The 20,074-nt window shown below is 48.5% G+C and overlaps 1 protein-coding gene and 1 long non-coding RNA gene across 4 annotated transcripts in view; one reads left to right on the forward strand and one right to left on the reverse strand.

The window, feature by feature from the left end:
- LOC114485206 (uncharacterized) overlaps positions 1-19,869 on the reverse strand; it is a 28,281-nt gene extending 8,412 nt beyond the window's left edge. For all 3 annotated transcript variants that reach the window (XR_003678684.2, XR_003678683.2, XR_003678681.2), the window contains exons 1-2: positions 19,234-19,869; positions 1,716-3,607 (exon numbers count right to left, since the gene is read on the reverse strand). This is a non-coding gene — a long non-coding RNA (uncharacterized lncRNA). The remainder of the gene's footprint in view (positions 1-1,715; positions 3,608-19,233) is intronic.
- LOC114485205 (glucose-fructose oxidoreductase domain-containing protein 1) lies at positions 37-13,066 on the forward strand. The gene is made up of 2 exons (XM_028486174.2): positions 37-1,671; positions 6,644-13,066. The coding sequence occupies exon 2, from the start codon at positions 6,700-6,702 to the stop codon at positions 7,561-7,563; it is 864 nt and encodes a 287-aa protein (XP_028341975.1). The 5' UTR covers positions 37-1,671; positions 6,644-6,699; the 3' UTR covers positions 7,564-13,066.
- Positions 19,870-20,074: the final 205 nt, after the last annotated feature.

The following is a 20,074-nucleotide window of genomic DNA, read 5'->3' on the forward strand; positions in this document are numbered from 1 at the left end:
GGGGTGAGCTGGACTGAGTGGAGTGTTGCAGTGAGGGGGTGAAACTGACCACATGTCCCATGCCTCCGAGAAGGAACGATCACAAACAGCCCTGTCTGTTCAGATACTTAGTTCTGTTGAAACCAGAGGTCTATCTTGGCCTTTAAAATGTTTTTTTCTTCACTCTCAACTGTAGTTCTGCTGGATTTCCTTTGAATCAGAGACACTTTTAAGACTCTAATGATCTTCTTCCTCAGAAAATGAACATCAGGTTTCACACAATTTTTTTTAAATAGTCCAATTTTAGTGGTTTCTCAGACCCAGGTTAAACACCCTTGTTTTATTTTATTTTATTTTTTGAACAGTGCAAATCTTTTAAAATTCAAATTGTATTTCAAATAAAGGAATTTTTTAAAAACACCCTTGTTTTAGACCATTTTCTAAATGGGACCCAAAGCTTCTGAATGAAGAGGTGAACTCTTACACATGCTTCAGAACCCTGCCCAAATGTCATCTCTTCAGCAGAGCTCCCTACCATGCCCAAGTCAGTTGGGCAGCCCCTCCTTTGTGCTCTCATTGCTTGTCCTTCTATTAGATCCTATATCTATTAGATCCCATAATCCCTCATTTCCTGGTTGGTTTCTTCTACTAAACTGTGAGCTCCTTTTCATCTTTCTTACTCATTTTTTGGGTCCCAGTGCCTAGCACAGAAATGTTGCAGGAATGGAATATAAAGGAAGATAATGAGTTCCCTGCTTGAAATTCAGGGAAAGCCCTCTCTGCCTTGGGTGAATGGGATGGGGAGGGAACTAGGAAGCTGTATCTGATGGGACTTCTTGTGGGGCTAGGCCAACCTGCCAGGACAGCGCAAGCCAGCCTCCAGGACCAGCATCCTTTCAGAAGATAAGGGGCTGTCAACACAAGTGGAATGATCAGGAAGAACTGGTGGGAAAGTAGCGTCGGCCTCATAGATCGCCACTGCCGATTAGATGAGGGAGTGTGTAATTGGAATTGTGCTGGCAGGGAGGGATGCTTTGAAGTTCCAGGCTGATTATGCTAAAGAATGACTCTGGGTGGCTGGGTGGCATCCTTATTTCCAGGTACCGGCAGGAGAGGACAGCAGCTCTTTGGCACAGCAGAGAGCATGTGTCTTTCCCCGGAGGTGTCAGTGGGAAGCCCCTTTGCCCTGCTCCTAGGGTCCCTGGGATGGAGTATCAGCCCGCATAAAAGCTCCAGTCTCCGGAAAGAGAGATGGGTGGGTTCTCAGCCACAGCTTGGAGACCCCGGGCTTGGAGGGCGTGAGGGGCACAGCTGCCTGAAAGTGACTTTGGGGTCTGTTGGTTGGAAACTCCTTCCCTGTGGCACTGAGTCCTCTGAGGGCCGTGGATATTTGGACTCAGATAGAGAGCACACACTCAGCAGGCTCTGGAGGAAGCAAATTCTCCATCTCCCCATGAGGGAGTCCCAGGAGGGCAGTAAAACTCCTTCTGAAATGATTTCATGTAAAAACTCCTGACAAAGAACAGGCATACTGCCTTGCACATGACACTTTCACCTTCCAGAAATTTCCCATGATCTCATTTTCTCCCCAACTTCAGCTCCGTGACATAGGTGAGAAGGCATGAACCCCACCATCCTCCGGACAGAGAGCTCTCACTTTATTTGCTGACAAGGGGTTCTCGTCTTGATAAAGTAAGTTGGTTCCAGCCCAGAGGCTCCCCAAAGACCCAACTTACGTTCTTTGTCCTCACGCAAACGGGCAGACGGTGTGCATGGAGGTGGGTTAGGAAGACTCCCCAGGACACGCAGACCAGTCTCCACATGTCTTCTGCCACCCATCAGAGTCACGTTGTACCCCCTTGACAAATGCAGCAAGGTCCCAAGACAGCTATTTCTGGTGTAGCCACAAGGCCCCTGGGTGCAGCCAGCTGAGCATGGGGCAGTGGTATCCCCGGAGGGAGCAACGGGGTGGCCACCAGCTGCCACAGCCCAGAGAACCAAGAGAGCCCCCGCTGTTCTTCTGCATCACTGTGAGAGCCAGTGGGCTTTGCTGACACTTTCCAGCACGGGAAATGTTTGGGGTTTGGCAGAGCCTCCAGCTTTTCCTCGGGCACTCGGGATTTTCCTCCGGTCCATTTCGCACTGCCTTGTGGATTTGGAGTGAAATCAGGTCCATATGTTTCAAGTACCTTTGCTTGATTCTCTGCCGCACGATTTTCGCTAAAGTTTTGGATCTCTTGCCTTAGAAGGAAGACGCATCTTGCCACAAGACGATATGAACCCCCAACCTAAAGGGAGTGTGTGTGTGTGTGTGGTGTGTGTGTGTCTCTCTCTGAGAGACGTGTGGATGCAGGGCAGCGGAGATGGCACTGCTGTACTTTTGGCAAAGTTGTACACCCAGGAGTGACAGGGCATAGGCTGTCCTCTTAGGATTTGCAGAGCAGAGACCAGGGTGGTAATTTTCCTGTTAGGGATCAGCCATGGCTGCTTTGAGGGCGGGCTCTGCCTCTCCCTGAGCTCTTCAGTTCCTGTCTCCTTGGGAGAATCGACTTATCTTCATAGCAAAGGAGTGTCAGAGCCATGGGCTTGGGGAGGATGCCCCTACTTATTATTTCCTTTCCAGCACAAAATGGAGAGGGCTTTTCTCTGAAGAGCCCATTCCAGCACTTTCTCTGGAGGTGGCAAGAAAGGCATGGTGCTAAGACATATGAAAATCATGAAGACACCAAAGACCTATGATATTTCTGGAGAGCCAGGCCCAAAGCCCAGGCTGACAGGGGCAATTTGGAAGGCAGGGATCTGTCTGCTTTCTTCGGGAAAAATCCCTGCATATATTCAGTGGCATCTGACACACCCAGATTGTGGGCTGTGTCACCCCTCCGCGCACGCACACGCGCGCGCGCGCACACACACACACACACACACACACACACACACAGTATCTGATGACTGAAAGTCCACAGTTAGAATGGTATTCTTTAGCCTAAGCCCTTGATTCTTGTTAAACTGTTAAGAACATTGGAGTTTCAGGTTCTGGGCATTTTGGAAGGGCAGATTTTGGTGGGGAAAAGAGGGCCAAGAGAACCTAAGGATCTTGGTGGTTGGGGGATGGTCCCAGAGAGCACTTTGCAGAAGCCCTACCAAGAGGTAGCGTTGAGGGAAGATTGCGTAAAACAGAGAAAACAAACTCTGCTTTATAAATCTGTGAGCAGTCTGCTAGCTCTGCATTTTGGGTTCCTTTGAAGCTGGAAGCATTATCTTATTTTTAACAATACTTTATATGGGCTTCTAGGAGTTATCTTACAACGTACAATGGAGTTGCCTGTTCTGCAGAACCCCAGGGGGCCATGCACAAGCGGGGGATGTGGGTAAAGTTTTATGTGTACGTGTGAATTGATCTTCTGAAGAGAGTCCGTAGCCTTCACCAGAATCATGTAGAAGTCCTGCGGAATTGGAACAGGAAGACCTGAGCCTTGGAAGCATCAAAAGTTCAGGGTCAGGGGGGCTTTCATCAGCTCCCTGGGCACAGGAACTGGGGCAGGTTCGTGAGCTCTGGAACCTGTCTGCCCTCCCGTGGCTTTGGAGGGCCCTTCTGCCATCATGTTAAGTCTTCGTGTCTCCTTTGGACCTCAAAAAGAAAAACAAATGTTTTTCTGACCGTAAAAGTTAAAACTCATAAAATATGGAAAAAGGTAGTGAAGAAAATAAAAATTAGTCTTAATCCTACTAATCAATTAACCACTGCAAACAGTTTGAGGTATTCCCTTCCAGGTTTTTTTCTTTTGTCCTTTTAAGAGAGTTGAGATCATAGGATATCTATGAATAGAGCCCTTTTCACTTAACATGACCTCATAATCATCTTGCTTGCCATTAAAAAATCTTTATAACCATCATGTTCAATGGCTGCACAATACACCATTATATGGATGTATTACAGCCTATTTACCCATTCTTCTATGGGGCATTTGCGTTGTTCTTAGCTTTTTGCTTTAATAAATCACGCAGTGACGGCATCTTTGGGCGAGAAGCTGTGCTTACGTTTTAGAGGATTTCTTTATGATAGCTTCCTAGAAGTCTCTTTTGACTTTTGAAGATGTTGTGTGTTAAGAGGTTGCCAAGACCCATCTGTAAAGCGTGGACGGTGCAGAGGACTGTGAACGGAGAGGGGGTTCAGGCAGCAACGATCCCTGGCTTCCTGCACACACATCACATGCCTCTGGGTGCCCTGGGCAGAGAGGAGACTTAAGAAAGCAGAAGGCCCAGCCTTGATCCTTGAGGAAGCTGCTGTCTAGTGTGGGACCACAGCATCCTTAAATAGCCCAAAGGAAGAGATGCCTGTATCTCAGAATCTTGGGGGAGGCAGGCCTGCATTCTTCTGGAAAGGGAGTCTGTAGCTTTCACCAGTATCTTTTCATCTACAGAGCTTCAAAGAATACCCATGCGATGACTGCTTTGGGTATGTGGAGGGGAGTGAATTATTTTTCTCAATTTATTTTTTCTTTTACTGTTTTATCTGATAGTTCGTAGAAGAGAAAAAAACAAGATAAACTTGTTTTTTCATGTGTCGTTAATATGACAAGAGCGTGTACTCCGAAGATGGCCATCAGGGGTCTTGGTTTTATGGACCCTGAGACAGGGTATAGGAGAGGCCACAGCCTATACCCAACAGGGGTGAGGCAGATTTTGGCAACATTTGTCACCTGTACCTGCAGTGACCTACCCATCTGTTTACATAGAAATCTCCTGCCAGCGTGATCCCGTGTTACACGAACCTAATGCCGACAGGACCGTATTATCAGAACACGAGGTCACACAGGTGCGCGGCACTTTCGGTAACACAAACCAGTGTTTCCTCACCCCTCTTCCAGAGCCTCAGTCCTCACCTGGTTACCCGGAGGTAAAGAAGCTTCTTACTGTTCATTCAGGGTCGTCAGGAAAGCCAGCCCAGCTCTGCCAGTGTGGAGGAGGCCAGGAGATGGGGTCGTTGCGTGGCTCCAGGCCTTTCACTCGCGGCTGGACTTCGATGTGCACCTGGAAACTGACAGCCATCGATTGTATTTATTTTCTCCGGTCTGTTCTGGCCACTTCTGCTGCTTGGCGAGCCCTTCCGATGGGAAAATGAGAGCACCACGTGCCCGTGGCCTGGCCCAGGCATTTCCACTGGACAGACGCCCACAGTTGTAGGACTTCCGCGGGACCCTCTTAGCTGGGCTTGCTGGCGGTGTTCATGGATCTTGTCAAGTCAGGTGCCTGTGGTCAGGACAACTGGGACGGGTGCGAGTCTCGTCACCCCATCTCCCTTGTGGCGTGTCCCTTGTCTGTGGCTGGAGTGTTCAGCTGTCCATAGGAGGGTCCACGTGCAGAACATGACCGGACAGCAGAGAACTCATAGGCAGGCATGTGTCTTGACCCCGAAGCTCCCCAGTCTGGCATCCTTCAATCTGGCTTGCTAACAAACCGGTATACTTTTTTAAAAAATTAGTACTTTAATTTTTTGAGTTCCAACTGGCTGTTTCTCCGGGTTCAGCTGAGTTGTTTTTCTTCCCTGACTCTTAGCTTTATCTTGGAATAAATCCTTTTCTTATTTCCTGTCACTCATCTATCCTTGGATCTTTTGTTTTCTCCTGACCCAGAACCACTTAGTTTCCTAAAGGGCCTCCGCCTACCTATAACTTAGGCACTGGGTAGAGTCATCGCATAAGCTTAATTCTTATTTGGCCTCAGCTCCATTGCCAAAGGCACCAACGTCCCCACCCTCTCCGGGGGAGGTCAAGGGTCAAGTCACTGCCCGTCCCTCAGATATAAGGACTATCCTCTCTTCCCGTAAGGAACAGGAAAACATTAAACAAACACGTCTGTGAGCACAGCCAGCTCTAACCTATAATGCAAAATAAACAAGCAAGAAAACACTCAAGACATAATCCTTGGTGTCTTCTTGCTTGATTATTGCAAGCAATAAACAAGTTTGCAGTAAACAAGCTTGCTGGTTGTGGGAGAGACAGCTAAAAGCTTAGACTTTTGAAGTATATGGTTAAGAAATTCTTCCTCATCCTTAATCAGACTCACGTTACCATGATTTCAGCTTATGTATTCAGGTTCTGTCCAGATAAAGACACTGTTCTCTTCTCTACATATGATATTTTTAATAAAAATTATATTTTACAAATAAAATAAAACATATAAAACATTTCACGTGTACGATAACTGTTAATAAAATATATGTAGAACGTGATATTGTACACTTTAATAGAACTTACATTTTGTATTGAAATATTTTGACTTTACAAGTAAAATATATTTGTATAGAAAATGTTATAGATTCATATAAATAAAATATTAAATGAAGCATTTGATATTATATTGGCAAACATTTAAAAAAATTCTAAAATATAGACTTTGAATGTATGAAAATAAACCGTAATATTTAAATCAGTGTGATGGTTTCATACTAAACTAATTCGACTTAAATATTTAAAGTAACACTGAAATGTATAGAATATGTTATTTTTGTATAAGTAGAAGGTGTTCTGTTTTAAAAGTGTAGTAAGGGTTAGCTGGTCGGGTCTGGTTCCCGGTCCATAAATTACGATTTGGGGGCCACAGCGCCCCCTGTCGCCCGCTCGGCGCCAGCGCCCTGACGTGCTCTTTGTCCTCCCGCCCGCAGGCATCGGCAAGAACGTCATCTGCGACCGCACGGCCACGCCGCTGGACGCCTTCCGCATGATGTCGGCCGCCCACTACTACCCCAAGCTCATGAGCATCATGGGCAACGTGCTGCGCTTCCTGCCGGCCTTCGCGCGCATGAAGCAGCTCATCGAGGAGGGCTACGTGGGCGAGCTGCTGGTGTGCGAGGTGCAGGTGCACGGCGGCAGCCTGCTGGGCAAGAAGTACAACTGGAGCTGCGACGACCTGATGGGCGGCGGCGGCCTGCACTCGGTGGGCACCTACATCATCGACCTGCTCACCTTCCTCACCGGCCAGAAGGCTGTCAGGGTCCACGGGCTGCTCAAGACCTTCGTGAAGCAGACCGACCACATCAAGGGCATCCGCCAGATCACCAGCGACGACTTCTGCACCTTCCAGATGGTGCTGGAGGGCGGCGTGTGCTGCACCGTCACCCTCAACTTCAACGTGCCCGGCGAGTTCAAGCAGGACGTGACCGTGGTGGGCTCAGCCGGGCGCCTGCTGGCGGTGGGCACCGACCTGTACGGGCAGCGCAACAGCGCCCCCGCGCAGGAGCTGCTGGTGCAGGACGCCACGCCTGTCAGCAACTCGCTGCTGCCCGAGAAGGCCTTCAGCGACATCCCCTCGCCCTACCTGCGCGGCACCATCAAGATGATGCAGGCCGTGCGCCAGGCCTTCCAGGACCAGGACGACCGGCGCACGTGGGACGGGCGACCGCTCACCATGGCCGCCACCTTCGACGACTGCCTGTACGCCCTGTGCGTGGTGGACACCATCAAGCGGTCCAGCCAGACGGGCGAGTGGCAGGACATCGCGGTGATGACGGAGGAGCCCGAGCTCAGCCCCGCCTACCTGATCAGCGAGGCCATGCGCCGGAGCCGGATGTCCCTGTACTGTTAGCCCAGACTGGGGACCCAGCGCGACCTAGGGCTCCCTCCTGGGGCCCAGAGAGGGGGAAAGGCTGGGGGAGAGGTGGCCTCGAGGAGTGTAGGCCGGGGGAGGGCGGGGAGTGGAAAGGCAGGGTGAGAAAATGACATCTGGGAGGCTGAGCCCCTGGCCGGGTGAGGGGCCCCGAACGAGACTGTTGGGACGGTGACCCGCGGTCCCCGAGGTCGTCCCTGCTTGCGTCGGCTGAGACGGAGGCGGTCAGCCGCCTCTGCTGCCCTTTACTGTGAGAAGCCCGGAGGGGTTGCCGGCCTCCGCCCCTCATCCACGCCCCCACCCCCCCCCCCCGACCTTGGCCTCCTTGGCAAGCCAAATGCTCCTGCGTGCTCTGAGCCCCGTTTCCAGGGGCGAGCTCGGTTGGCGGGAGACAGCACATCTTCACGTGCCCACGCAAGCCTGCAGGTGTGTGTGCGGGGGTGGGGAGGGGCGGGCGCCAGTGGCTAAAGAGAAAGTTCAGATTTCAGGAAGCCACTTCAAGTGTCTGAAGGAAAAAGTCCTTGGTAGCAAAGTGTACAGCTTTCTGGATGGATTGGTCTTCCTCCCAGGAAGCCCGAGGGAGGGAGTGTCTTCCTAACTGGCTCAGTGCCCTTTTCCTGGCCTGAGGTAGGGTAAGGGAGGGCCAGGAACAGCAAGCAGAGAATCGGGTTCCCTTGAGCCAAAAGGAGAGAGCAGGGGCGCAGCCTGCACTGAAACAGATGAGGCAGAGAAGAAAATATCCCTTCGGATTTGCCAGCAATTAAAAGCCTATTTCCGGTGGAGTGGAATTGCCTGTAAGGAGGGATTCGGTACTGGAGCGTTGAGGTGGTCCTTTCACGGGGCCGAGGAGACAGCAGGAAGGAGGTGTGCGTCTGACCACAGGCTCCCGTGCTATCCTCCAGGGCCGGGGGCAGCCTCGCGCCCCAGGGTCACAGTGGCAATTCCCAGCAGGAGGGAAAGTGAGCCCTGGACCCATCTCTCCTAGCAAGCTGGGGAAGGGCTCTTAGGAGATTCCCCAGCTTTGTAGATTTTAAAAGGGAAGCCTTCAGGTCCACTCAGATAGAATCCTCTCCCCTTTAAAAGAAAAAAAAAAAATAGTCAAGGCTCTTTTCCTTAGCTTGGACCTTTGCTTTCACGCATCAAAAAATGAAAAATTTTGAATAGGTATTAAACAAAAGGACAGCAAGCAACATAATTTTCAGTGTTTCTAAATGGGGTTTGAGAGCCTTCTGAGGTGTATAGTTCCCGTAGGCTGAAGAAGGCTAATGTAGGAAAAAACATCTTCTTCCTGTTGGTCTCCTGTCTCTCTTGTCTCGTCATCCCCTGCTTACAGGGAGGGCTTTTACTGGAGATGGCAAACTGCAGGCTTGGAGCAGACAGTGCCAGAAGGGAACAACCAGACACACACACACGCACACGCGCGCGCGCACACACAGACGGGTTTATAAATGCTCACTACCACCACTGTCACTAAAATCGCTCTTAAAAATTCAGACCTAGTCTTGAAAGAAAGCCCAAGTCAAATACATTTTGAAAATGGGGAATTATCCTTTTGTTATCTTTTCTTCATCCTTCACCCCACATAGGACATGTGTCGAGCTTGGCTGTGGAGACTGTTACTTGTAAATGTACACAGCGTTTGTTCACAGTCACAGAAATCCAGCCGTTGTCTTTGGCACACAAGTGACATTTAAACATCTTTTCAGTTGGCCCCGCAGTGGAACTGGAAGGGAATTTAAAGGGCTGAGAGTGAACCCCCGGCTCTGAGTGGGCAAAGTCCCAAAATGAACCGTGCGATCAGTTGCTCCCTCCTTCCTCCTCCCAGGGCCAATACACTATGAATCCCAGGCTGCCCGTGGGTACTGCGTGGCCGTGTCCAAACACCACGGGAATATGGTATTTTCTAGCACGGAGGGGTAGGGATCGCCTCCCTAGAAAGAATTACCCTGCTTCCTGGTCCCTTACTACGATGTGGGAAGAAGGTTAGTGAGCTAAAACTCTCCATCGTACCAACGGTCCCTGCTCCGTTGACAGAATCAGCCTGCCAGCTTTCCTAGCTACCAGTTCAAAACTAGAGATTTGGTAGAATGGAGGTCTCCCAGTAAGCATTTGAGCAGAGGGCCATGCCATGGACTGTTTTGGTTCAGATTTTCCTAAATTCCCCTCTGGATAAATAGCTTTTGTGGAAACTGAGTGGAAAGAATATTTGCTTTTTCTAGTTGGCCCCAAAAGGCTGTGATCAAGGATGTAGAGAAAGGAAACTAGTGACTCTATGAGGCTCATTTTTCTAAGTCATTTATAATCTAAGTAGGGCTGTTCCTGGGGTTTCAGTTTTGTTTCTGTACTTCAAATACTTAGGACTTGTTTCCCCCCAAAGATCACTGAGCTCTGTGACAAATATTTAGTGTCTAAAACAAAAATTCTCCTTTGAGGCTGGGGTATATGGAAAGAATATACATTCTTAAAAAGAAGCATGAAAAATATTTTAGTAAGTGTTCTTAAATTCTGTCCGCTGAAACGCATGTAGTAGGTGGATGGCAGGAACAAGTGGAAGAAAAGACATAGTTCATTTTCTTAGTGTAAAAACTACAGTAAGTGGGTTCTTTAGTTTGAGCTCAGATGAAGTCTCTGGAGTAACCCGGCCCTCTCTGCCTTGTTTAATGTGTTTCCAGGACCCAGGGTAATGGAGGCTCCATTTTAGGGTCCCCACTTGCCTGATTTGTTCCCGTCACTGTGAGGGGGCCTCTGATGCTGAACATTTGGGCTCGTGCCACTGGCGGCCTCTGCAGAATGTTCCAAATTCCAAATTCTGAGAGGAGGTATAAGTCAGGGTAACCACAAGTGTTTGGGAATGCTCTGGGCTTATTTGGAAGGGTTGGATGCTCTGAGTTTTCTCCCGGAGAGAGAGTTCGTGACCACTGTCAGCTCCCCTACGACTTCTCCCCGCGATGGAGAGGAGTGGTAGGGGACCGCAGATCCTCCTTAGCCCACCAGGCAGCAGATACCTCGGGACTCTAAGGGCAGCTTGGCTGACTCCAGCTCAAGGTGAACTTCTCCCAGACCCTTTCTCCATCCTCAGAGAGCCACGCCGGTACTCTCCGCGCTCCCACATTTCTTGATCGTCTACCGTGTGCAGGGTATTTTAAGGACGTTATCTCGCTTAATCCATAAAAACGGCCCTGTAGTCCTGGGTATTGTCAGTCCCATTTTACACGTGAGAAAACTGAGGCTGAGAGAAAGAGTAACTTGCCCAGAGTCACAAAACTATTAAGTAGAAGTGGGGTCACCTGAATCCAAACCTTTCTTCTCCTCCAAACCACGTTGCCTCCCACAAAGAAAGGTTTGAGCCTCTGCAATTCCTGCCGGGCCGGAAAGCGCTTCTTGTCGAACCCTGTCGGGGTCTGTGGAGCAACAGTGACTAGAGCTCGATGTGACCTGCGTGGGGTGCCCCTCTGCTGCTGTCGTCACCTGCCTGTGGAGCAGGATGCCACGTTTGATGTTCTGCCAGAAGGTTCCTTGTAGAGCTGCAAATAGAAGGAGTCGGTTTTTCTTCCTCTTCCAAAATGGAAATGTCACTCAGCTTCTTTTCAAAGCAACTTCCTAAGTCGATTCTGATCGTAAGCTGTGCAGCAAGCCACAGAGCTGGGCATTTTCAGAACGTTGGCCGATTATTACGGATGGCCTTGGGTTTTGCTCTCACTGAGTATATAACATAGGAAAATGTCTTTTCTCAGGGAGTGGGGCTTTGACAGTTCATTTGTTCGTGACTCAGATTTTAGCTGTGCGTTGCATTTGTACCTTTAGCCTCTCTTAACTCTTCATCTTGTCTCATAGCCGCAGCTGTTGAATACAACCTGTGGTCACAAAGGAGGTTTCTGATTGCATCACTTTTATTCTGGTGGCTTTGGGGCGGGGGAGGAGTTCGGCGTTGATAAGGGTACCCGGGGGAGAAAGTAAAGCCAGTTGCACCTGGAGGGACTCCAGAGCCCAGTATATTCAGTTCCTTTATTTTTACATCCCCAAGAGGTTAAGTGATGACCAAGGTCACACCGCTTCTTAGTGGTAGAGCCAGGACTAAAATCCCAGCTTTCTGACTCTAAGGTCCATCCTGATCTTCAGAGCTCTCAGGTGGGGAGACGGAGGCCCAGAGAGGTGAAATGACTTGTCTCAGGTCCCAGGGCTAGTTGGTGCAAGAGTAGCAGTTAGAACTCAGACCTGCAACGGACAGTATTCCCTGAGCTGTTGCAGCTGAATCAATTTTTTTTGAACTCCATTATGTCTTGAATGTAGTCAGAAAACTAGCTGTTTAAAATTTCCCATTGTGCCTGTAATGTGAACAATTATCTCTAATTTGTATTCTGTTGGCCAGGATGGGGGACATACATTCAGATGTTCACCTTTGGGATTTCCTGAGGCCAGCTCTACTTCTGGGCTCCACCCTGCCCTCTGGGTACAGATCTAGGTCTTGACTAGCTTAGGACTCCTGCTCTACCTCCCGCCTCCATTTTCGGCCATCCAAATCCTGAAGTTTATAGGGCAGAGGTCACGACGCTGGGGAGTTTTTTGTTTTGTTTTTTTTTTTTTTAAATCAACTCTCAGAGCCCTGCCTTTCAGTTCCCTTTCGGGGACAGGGAGACGCGTAATAAGTAATGAAATAAAGCTGTGCTTGTCTGCAGCCCGTGGACCCACCCCAGCCTGTCGCATCCTGGGCAGAGAAGCGGGTGGATGGGGAGTACCCCAAGTTTGAGGGGCCAGCCCTGAGTTGGGCTTCAGAACTTTTCCCAAGAGGAGTGTAGACCTTCTGTGCTTCTTTAAGAGGTGTTGGGCTTAGTGGTCTCATCAGAGTGTGCAGGTGCAGCCAGTAAGTACCGTGTACCTGAGTTCCACACCAGTTAGCAGTGAAAGGCAGTGGCCTACTGACATTTTCTTCCCCATGTCACGGTCCCCATTCGCTGGAGCTCTTGAGAGGGGCACCAAGCGTCTGGCTCTGTCAGGCTCCTCGAGTGTTGCACTACTGAATACTCTTGAATCTGTTGCCCCTTTCTGTTTACACCAGCAGCGAGTAGAGAAATAACAAGGCCATGTCACATGCAGTGGCTCCGTGCTTGGCGTGGCAGTCGTGCTTGCCTGGGTGGCGTGAGCAGGGCCCCCAGACTAACCCAGCTCCAGGTCTCTGCTGTCCCCTGCAGCCATCACAAGGGCTCCGTTGTTGAATGAGCCCCATGGTTTCTCCCCAGAAACTCCATGACTGGTTTGTGATTCTAGCCCCAGGCTAAGAAACAGAACCCAAGGAAGCGACCTGCCCGCTCCTTCGCTCCCCTCCTTCCCCATCAGGCATCCAACCGTATTTAGCATTCTTGCCCTGTGCCTTGCCCAGGGGAGGGAGAAGTTTCTAGTAATTATGGTTTTCTGTTGGTTGCCTGGTGCTTGTACTGTTGTTTTGTTGTGGTTGTTTTTAACCAAAAATTGCATTTGTTTGGTTGTCAATGTCGAGTATGTGTTTGTTGTTCTACAAACATGAGTATATATATGTATGTATATGTATAAAAACAAACTTATAACATAAAAAGTCAAGGCATGTATACTAGATATTTTAAAGTTATTTATCAAGGGAAAAAGATGTGTGTTATAAAGTAAACAGAGTCTATATTTTATATATAATGTAGATAGCAAAAAATAGCTTATAAATTATAGAAGGTCTGGGTTTTCTTTTTTTTATTATTAAAGCAAAAAAAAAAAAAAGACAATGAACGCACCTGTTCTTAGTGTTTTAAAAGCCAAACCGCTGTGGGAGGTGGCCTTCCCTACCAGGCCCTCGGGCTGTAGTCTGTGCTCCAGGCCCGGAGCTGATGCCTCGTGTTACCTCTGCAGTGCTCAGGGGGCCGTGGTTACCATCCCCCCGCCAGCTGGCATGTGCCGCTTCAAATGTGGCTTCCTGCTGTCCTCCCCAGTTTGTGTTGGTGGGATAAAGGAATGGAAGTAGCAAATAAAGACTGAAGAGAAGATGTAATTGCAGCTGTTTTCCTGTTTATTATACCTGGGTGCTCTACCTGATGAGTTAGGTAGCTGGCCAGTTTGTGGGATCTGAATTAAGAATGGGGGTGGGAATGATGGTGGTGCATCTGGGGTGTGTGTGTGTGTGTGTGTGTGTGTGTGTGTGTGTGTGTGTGAAAGCCCAGTCCAGACAAAGATGATAACATAGACTTTAGATTGGGGAGCACATTTTAGAATTCTCTATTATATCAGGTTCTTAACCTAACACCTCCCACCAAGCCCTATAAGACATGTTCAAACAGGCTCAGTTGCCTCTTTAGAAGAGCATCTTTGCTTACGTCGTTCTTAGCGGTGTTTAAGAGCCACCATCTTGGACTGAGCTCAGCCGAATTTGAGATTTGCATGGATGAAGTCTCTCATGGATGGGCTGGTCTTTCCTTTCCACCCTCTGCTGTCTTTGCTAGTGCATTCAGAACGCAGCCTGTCCATTCAAAGTTGCAGCAAATCCCTGCATTCACATGGATTATGACAATGCACACATACCATTCTCATACCTTAAGATCGGTTCTGAAGAAGGCCGTGAGAGAGAGAGCTTTGTCAGAGCTGAAAGCCCCACTTGCCCAAATGTAAAATATGGTTGCGATGCGGTCCATTTCTCTAGTTTCTTCCAGCCAAGTGGCCTGCCAGCCAACCCCTGATGGAAGACTCCACGCTCCTGAGCATTTATGTACATTTTCAATCCAGTTGTTCCTTCACAGATTTGGAATCTCTTTGTGATGCTGGTTTCTCTCAATTTAGGCTCATTTCTTGTTATGTAAACCGGGGATTATGCCTTGTCCTACTAAATTACAGGATATGATCGCATTGCTTTCGTAGTCTCTGAACCGTTTAAAAGGAACAGTTGCAATTACATCGCAAGTCATTCAGGCTGTATCAATAGTTTATGGGTCAAACGAAGAAGAATCTACGTCTCCTATGCCGGTCTACCCCCTCGCCACTCTCCCACCCCACCACACACATACACACGCACACACACAGATACACAGGACCATTTTCCGGTTTCACCTCCTTCTTTTATCTTGTGCATTTTTAGCACCTATTTTGACAAGTCTGGGTGATACAACGTGAAGGATAAAATGACTGCTACAATTGGTATGAGAATGAAATACACATCTACAAAGTGTGCAGAGTTTTGTATACAAGTGAAAGAATAATAATTTCACCTCACTCTAAGTTGTATGCTCCCATTTTATCAACACACATTGACCTTAATCGTGCCTGAGCAGAAAAGATCCTTCTCCTTAGATAGTCCTAGGCAGTCCCTACATGCACTTGTCAGTAGCAGTGCCCCCTGCTGGAAGGCTGGCCAGGAAGTGTAGAGGACAGAAATGGAACAGACGCCACTTCATAGAGCTGAGCCATGTCACAACCAACTAGACAGCGTGACAGCTTACTTGGGCCAAAACCTCTACAAACAAGCTGATGCAAAACATTCAAAATTCTTCACCTTGTTCATTCAAGGTCAGGCTTCCTTTTGAATCCTATCTCTGAGTCTCCATCTGCTGGGTAAATTCCTGAGAGATGACCTGAGCTAGGACAGCCTTTGCAGCATTGCTGTGGTCCAAGCACAGCTCTACAAGATGAAGTCATATCTAAGGTGGTTGTTGGACTTCCTCCAAAAATATCCTAACGAAGGGAACACCTTTCCCTCCTAATGTTACACAGATTGTGATCACCTTGGGTCAAACCAAAGTCTCCCTTTAGCCACAAGTGAAAATGAAAGGCTAACTTTAGGAGCAACTTCTTGGACAATTGCAGACTCATTCCTTTCTTGGTGGATGATTTGTATATTGATGGGGCTCAGTCCCAGAATTACCGTCTGGGGTGAACATGTACCGAAGTCCCATTGTCTCTGACCCACTCATCATTGGCCACGGGCACCTTGGAAGCAGGACACCCTGGGGAGGAGGAACCCTAAGAGGGCTGTGAGTGGCTGCAACAGAGGTGGGGTTCACGTCACAAAGCATACGAGGCCCTAGGAAGTCCCCAGTCTTGAAACACCCCCTATCCAAGTCATTACCTCCCTTTTAAAGAGCCCTGGGGGGGTCTAAATCAGGCCGAAGCCAGACCAAAGCTGCTTGAGGGTGCCTTGGGGATGGTGACTCACTCCAGACCCCTCAAAACCAAAGACCAAGCAGGCATAATAGCTAGTGAAACTAGAGGGAGGGAAGCAAGACCAGAGCCCCCGCTGTCTTTCTAGGCCTTCTGAGGCTGCTGGTCTGGGGTGTGGTGGCTAACAGGGAGCCTGGAGCATCAGGCTTAGGCATCTGGGCTTAGGCATCTGACTTGGCACTCAGGTCTCCACCATGAAGCAGAAGAGAGAGTCAGCCTGGGACCAGCAGCTGCGTATCAGTGCAGCTGTGAGATGCTGAAACGCATGTATCACGAGAAAGAAGTGAGCAGGAAGAGATGGGGAAAAGAAGAAGAGAGGGAACTGGGGTCAAGGCGGGGCAGGGGAGACACAGAGAGAAGCAAGAGTGGAAATTCATGCCAAGGGTAAAAAAGAGATGAGGGGAGAAAACTTGGAGAAAGGTCAGAGGCATGCATCTGAGATATGGACGTTTCTGTAGATAAGTAAATGTTACATGAGATAACTGAAACACGGTTCCTCTGTGGCCGACAGGCCTAATCTGTGCTCTGAGGACAGCTTGGATGAGGAGGAGGAGAGCGGATGAGAAGGCACGAGGGAGGAATTCTTGTAGAACTTGGCAGAGTCTGACTGACTCACTTTGGGAGCTGTTCAAAGTGATCCAACTGTCGGCATTTGCTAGAAAAATTTCCATACCAACCTCCGTGTTAAATGAGCACCAGACCCCAAGTGCACCCTGAGCCCATCCTCCTTTCTTGTTGCTTTTCTTATTTGCAATCCCCCCCACCGCCAAACCTGACGTTTTCAAGGATTCACCAGCTGCCATTTTGCCCCGTCCTTTAGTCCCCTCCGGGGACTCCTGGACACATTCAGGAATCTTCCAGATAGCCTTTTTCTTTTTTTCTGCACACACAGAATCTCTCATCCCTCCTCAGCTTTCAGAGACCCTGCCCACCAGGCCGTTGCTACCATCTGTTTTCTCCTTTTGCACTGGAGCCTTTCTGGGGAAAGTCTCCCCAGGGAGCAGGCCCCGCCCAGCAGGAGCGGGTGCTTGTCAGCTACATCCAGCCCTGGCTTCTGCTGTCTTGAGTCCCCCTGGCTCAGTCCTTGGATCTGTCCTGGGTCTCGTCAGGTTGCCTGTGAAATCCAGGCTCTTCCCTTCCTTGTTTACGACACCTTCCTGCTTTCCTTTATCCATTCATCCGAGCGGAGGTCACGTGACGAGAGCCTCTCCACCTGTTTTCCTGATCACCCAGCATGCGTTGTATCTGACCCGCTTCCTCATCCTGGCCTGGGGAAGCAAAGGCAGACACCTTTCCCTTCTAAGGCTGCATCTCCTCCCTTCCCAGCCTGCTCTCATTCCCCACCAGGAATCTCTCCCTGTCCACTGAACCCTCCCTTCATCCTTCAGCTGGGCCAGAGTATGGATTCAGGGAGTCTTTGAACTTGGATGGAAAGAAAAAACCCAAACCCAAAAAAGTGCATCTTAATTTTCACTAACTCTACCTGAAATTAGCATTTTCTTCAATTGTAGCATCAAGTTACAGTTGGATTAGCAGTATCTGTGACTTTGTCACCAGTAAGAATCACATACACCTTCAGATCTTATCGCTGGTTTTACAGATATCTTGAAATATTCACACTCATCACTGCTCTAAAATTATGGAAATCATTATACTATAACCAGCTCTTTTTATTTAACACTGCAGTTAAAAGCCCGTACATTGCCCTATCACAACTTTTAAAAATTTGGGGGGTAAATATAACAATATAATTTGTTACTTTATAGGCATATGTGTCTTACTTTATACATTCAAAACAGTATTCCGGGGGTTAAACACATTACTCCAAAAAGGGATCCATGGGCTCCACCAGATTTTGCCAAAGATATACAAGGCACAGAAAAGTTGAGAACCTCCGAGTATGGCAGAAATAGCCTTAGCATGGTCCTTACTCTCAGCTATCAACTTTTTCCATGGTTATTGAATATGATTTAAATAATGACACAATTAGTTTAAAAGAGATACTCTGAAATCCGAAGGCCCCTTCTGGGTGTCCGAACCCATGTCTTCCTTTGGAGGAAGTTCTTACTCCAAAGCCCTGTTTCCCAAACAAAGCTGAGCACCAGTATCAAAGGGACCATCTGAACATAAGCAGATTTTTGCACCACCGCCTGCATTGATTTGGGGGCAGAAGACGCAGCTGGAAATTTTTTAACTGCGAACAACACAGGCATCTATTCAACAGCCCGCACTGTACAAAGAGGTATCATACAATGAAAGTTAAAATCCCTGCCATCCCAGACCCTCATTTCCACTTCCTAGAGGCAACTGCCATCCACAATTTGTATCCTCTCCCTGAAATTATCCCAGCATACACACAAATATTATATATACTGTACACACTGTGGGGTCTTGCTCTTTTTTTCTTCATGTATTTTTAACCTCTTTCCACATCAGCATGTAACATTGACCTCATTCTTTTTCATGGCTGTATGGAAAAAAATCTACATGAAAAATTCTAACTGAAATTTTTTTAAGCTCTGGCGATAGATGGTGGTAATGATTGCATAATCATGTGAATTTCTGAGGCCCACTGAACCACATACTTAAAGATGGTTAAGATGGTAAATTTTATGTTTTGTATATTTTACCACAATTAAAAAAAAAATGTTAAGCTCCCCAAGTAATTGAGCTGCAGACCCAGACCCTACCTCCTCCTCCTACCTCCCTTCAGGTCAGCCAGCCTGACATCTTGAAACCCCTACTCCTTTTTGCCTCTTTGCTGCCATTCAGGGCCCTCTCGTTCACATTTCTTTTCAGAAACAAAAGCTCTCCTTTCCACGGATGGGTGTTACCAGAATGTAAGTGGATGAAAGGTTCTTTCCTAAGCCTGTCAGGAGTCAGCAGACAGCTGCATCACCACTGACAGTCCCAGCGCTGGTGAGGACAGAATAATCCTTTTCAGCTCTGGAATGTCTTTCATCCTCAGTGTTGAAAGCTTTGTGGAAATTGGGCCAGGGCTCGTCAAACAATTCAAGCCTGGTCACAAACAACCCCAAAAGTCTATGCTAATGCCTCCTTGGACCGTTTTCACTGGCGTTTTGACGTCCTTGACCCAGCTAAAGGGCTCGGAAAAAGCCTTTTCACCAGTGGCCTGTTCAGATAAGTTGAATCCCCTGAAATTCAGCACCATGTGGGGTATCCGTAGGGTTTAATGTACTTCCATTGGTCTGTGGACTCTGGAGCAGTTCAGATCAGAGAGAGCAGAAGCTAGTCCAGAGTACAGCATCCTGGAACTGTCACCCCAGGCAGATGCTCCCAGAGCCTTGGGCCATCGCATCACATCAGGTCCATGGGAAGTATTGCCTTGGCTACAGACGGACTCAGGGCACTGAGTCAGACACTTACCTTAGTCACCTGGAAAAGTTACTGTGACACCAAATTCTTGTCTCTCCCTGTGAAGAAAGCACTTAAACTCTCAGTTTTAAAAGCCTCCATACGTACCTGCCACATTCAAGTAGCTTGGCTCTGGGAGGTTGTCCAGACCCTCATCAGTAGGGTCCTGTCTGTGACGTGCCTGTACTGGAGATAAGGATCTTCCCATGTCCGGTCCCTTCCTGGAGGGTTTTGCCGTGTCACTGCATACATCTGCATTCCAACACTTCACGGAAGGAGGCTTTGGTGTGGTGAGGCACGGCTCTGAACTTACAAGTTCATTGGAGATTTCTTTTCAGTTTTCGACTTCTTACTTAGTTACTAACGGCTGCTTCTCTGGAAGGTCTCCTGGTGCAGGCCCTGCCCTTCCCCCGCCCCCGCCATTGCCAGCACTGTCTGTCCATCCATTCATGAACTCTATTCCATGTCCCCTCGATCAGATTTTTACCAGCTCACACATCATTTCTTCGAGCCATCGGGGCCTTGCCCGGCCCTGGCATGGTTCATCTTCGAGCTGGAGAATCCAGGGAGCCGCAGAGGCCTGGCTGTTATATTCAGAGCGCTGTGGGGGTGATCACACATCCACTGTGTTTTCATTTCACTGCTGCCTTTCCTCTGAGATCAGATTGCTCTCAGACCTCAGTCTGTGACTGAGGTCCTGGCAGTTACCCTATAAGGTGAAGAAAAGGAGTCAGGACAAGCCCCACGGAGGTCAAAAGGCCCAAATCTCCTGGCGAGATGGGTTTTTTTAGATAAAGCCCTTGCTGGCTTCCCTTGATGCCTGATAATAGACCATTTATAGCCTTTTTAGAACTGTTTCCCAAAAGTTAACTACTTCTAGTCTAGGGTGAGCTTCAAGAGACTTGACTTTCAGCTAAGAAAAGAAATAGAATCAGCATTCAATTCTGCT

Source organism: Physeter macrocephalus, unplaced genomic scaffold, assembly GCF_002837175.3.
Source record: "Physeter macrocephalus isolate SW-GA unplaced genomic scaffold, ASM283717v5 random_512, whole genome shotgun sequence".
In the NCBI taxonomy this organism is placed as follows: domain Eukaryota; kingdom Metazoa; phylum Chordata; class Mammalia; order Artiodactyla; family Physeteridae; genus Physeter; species Physeter macrocephalus.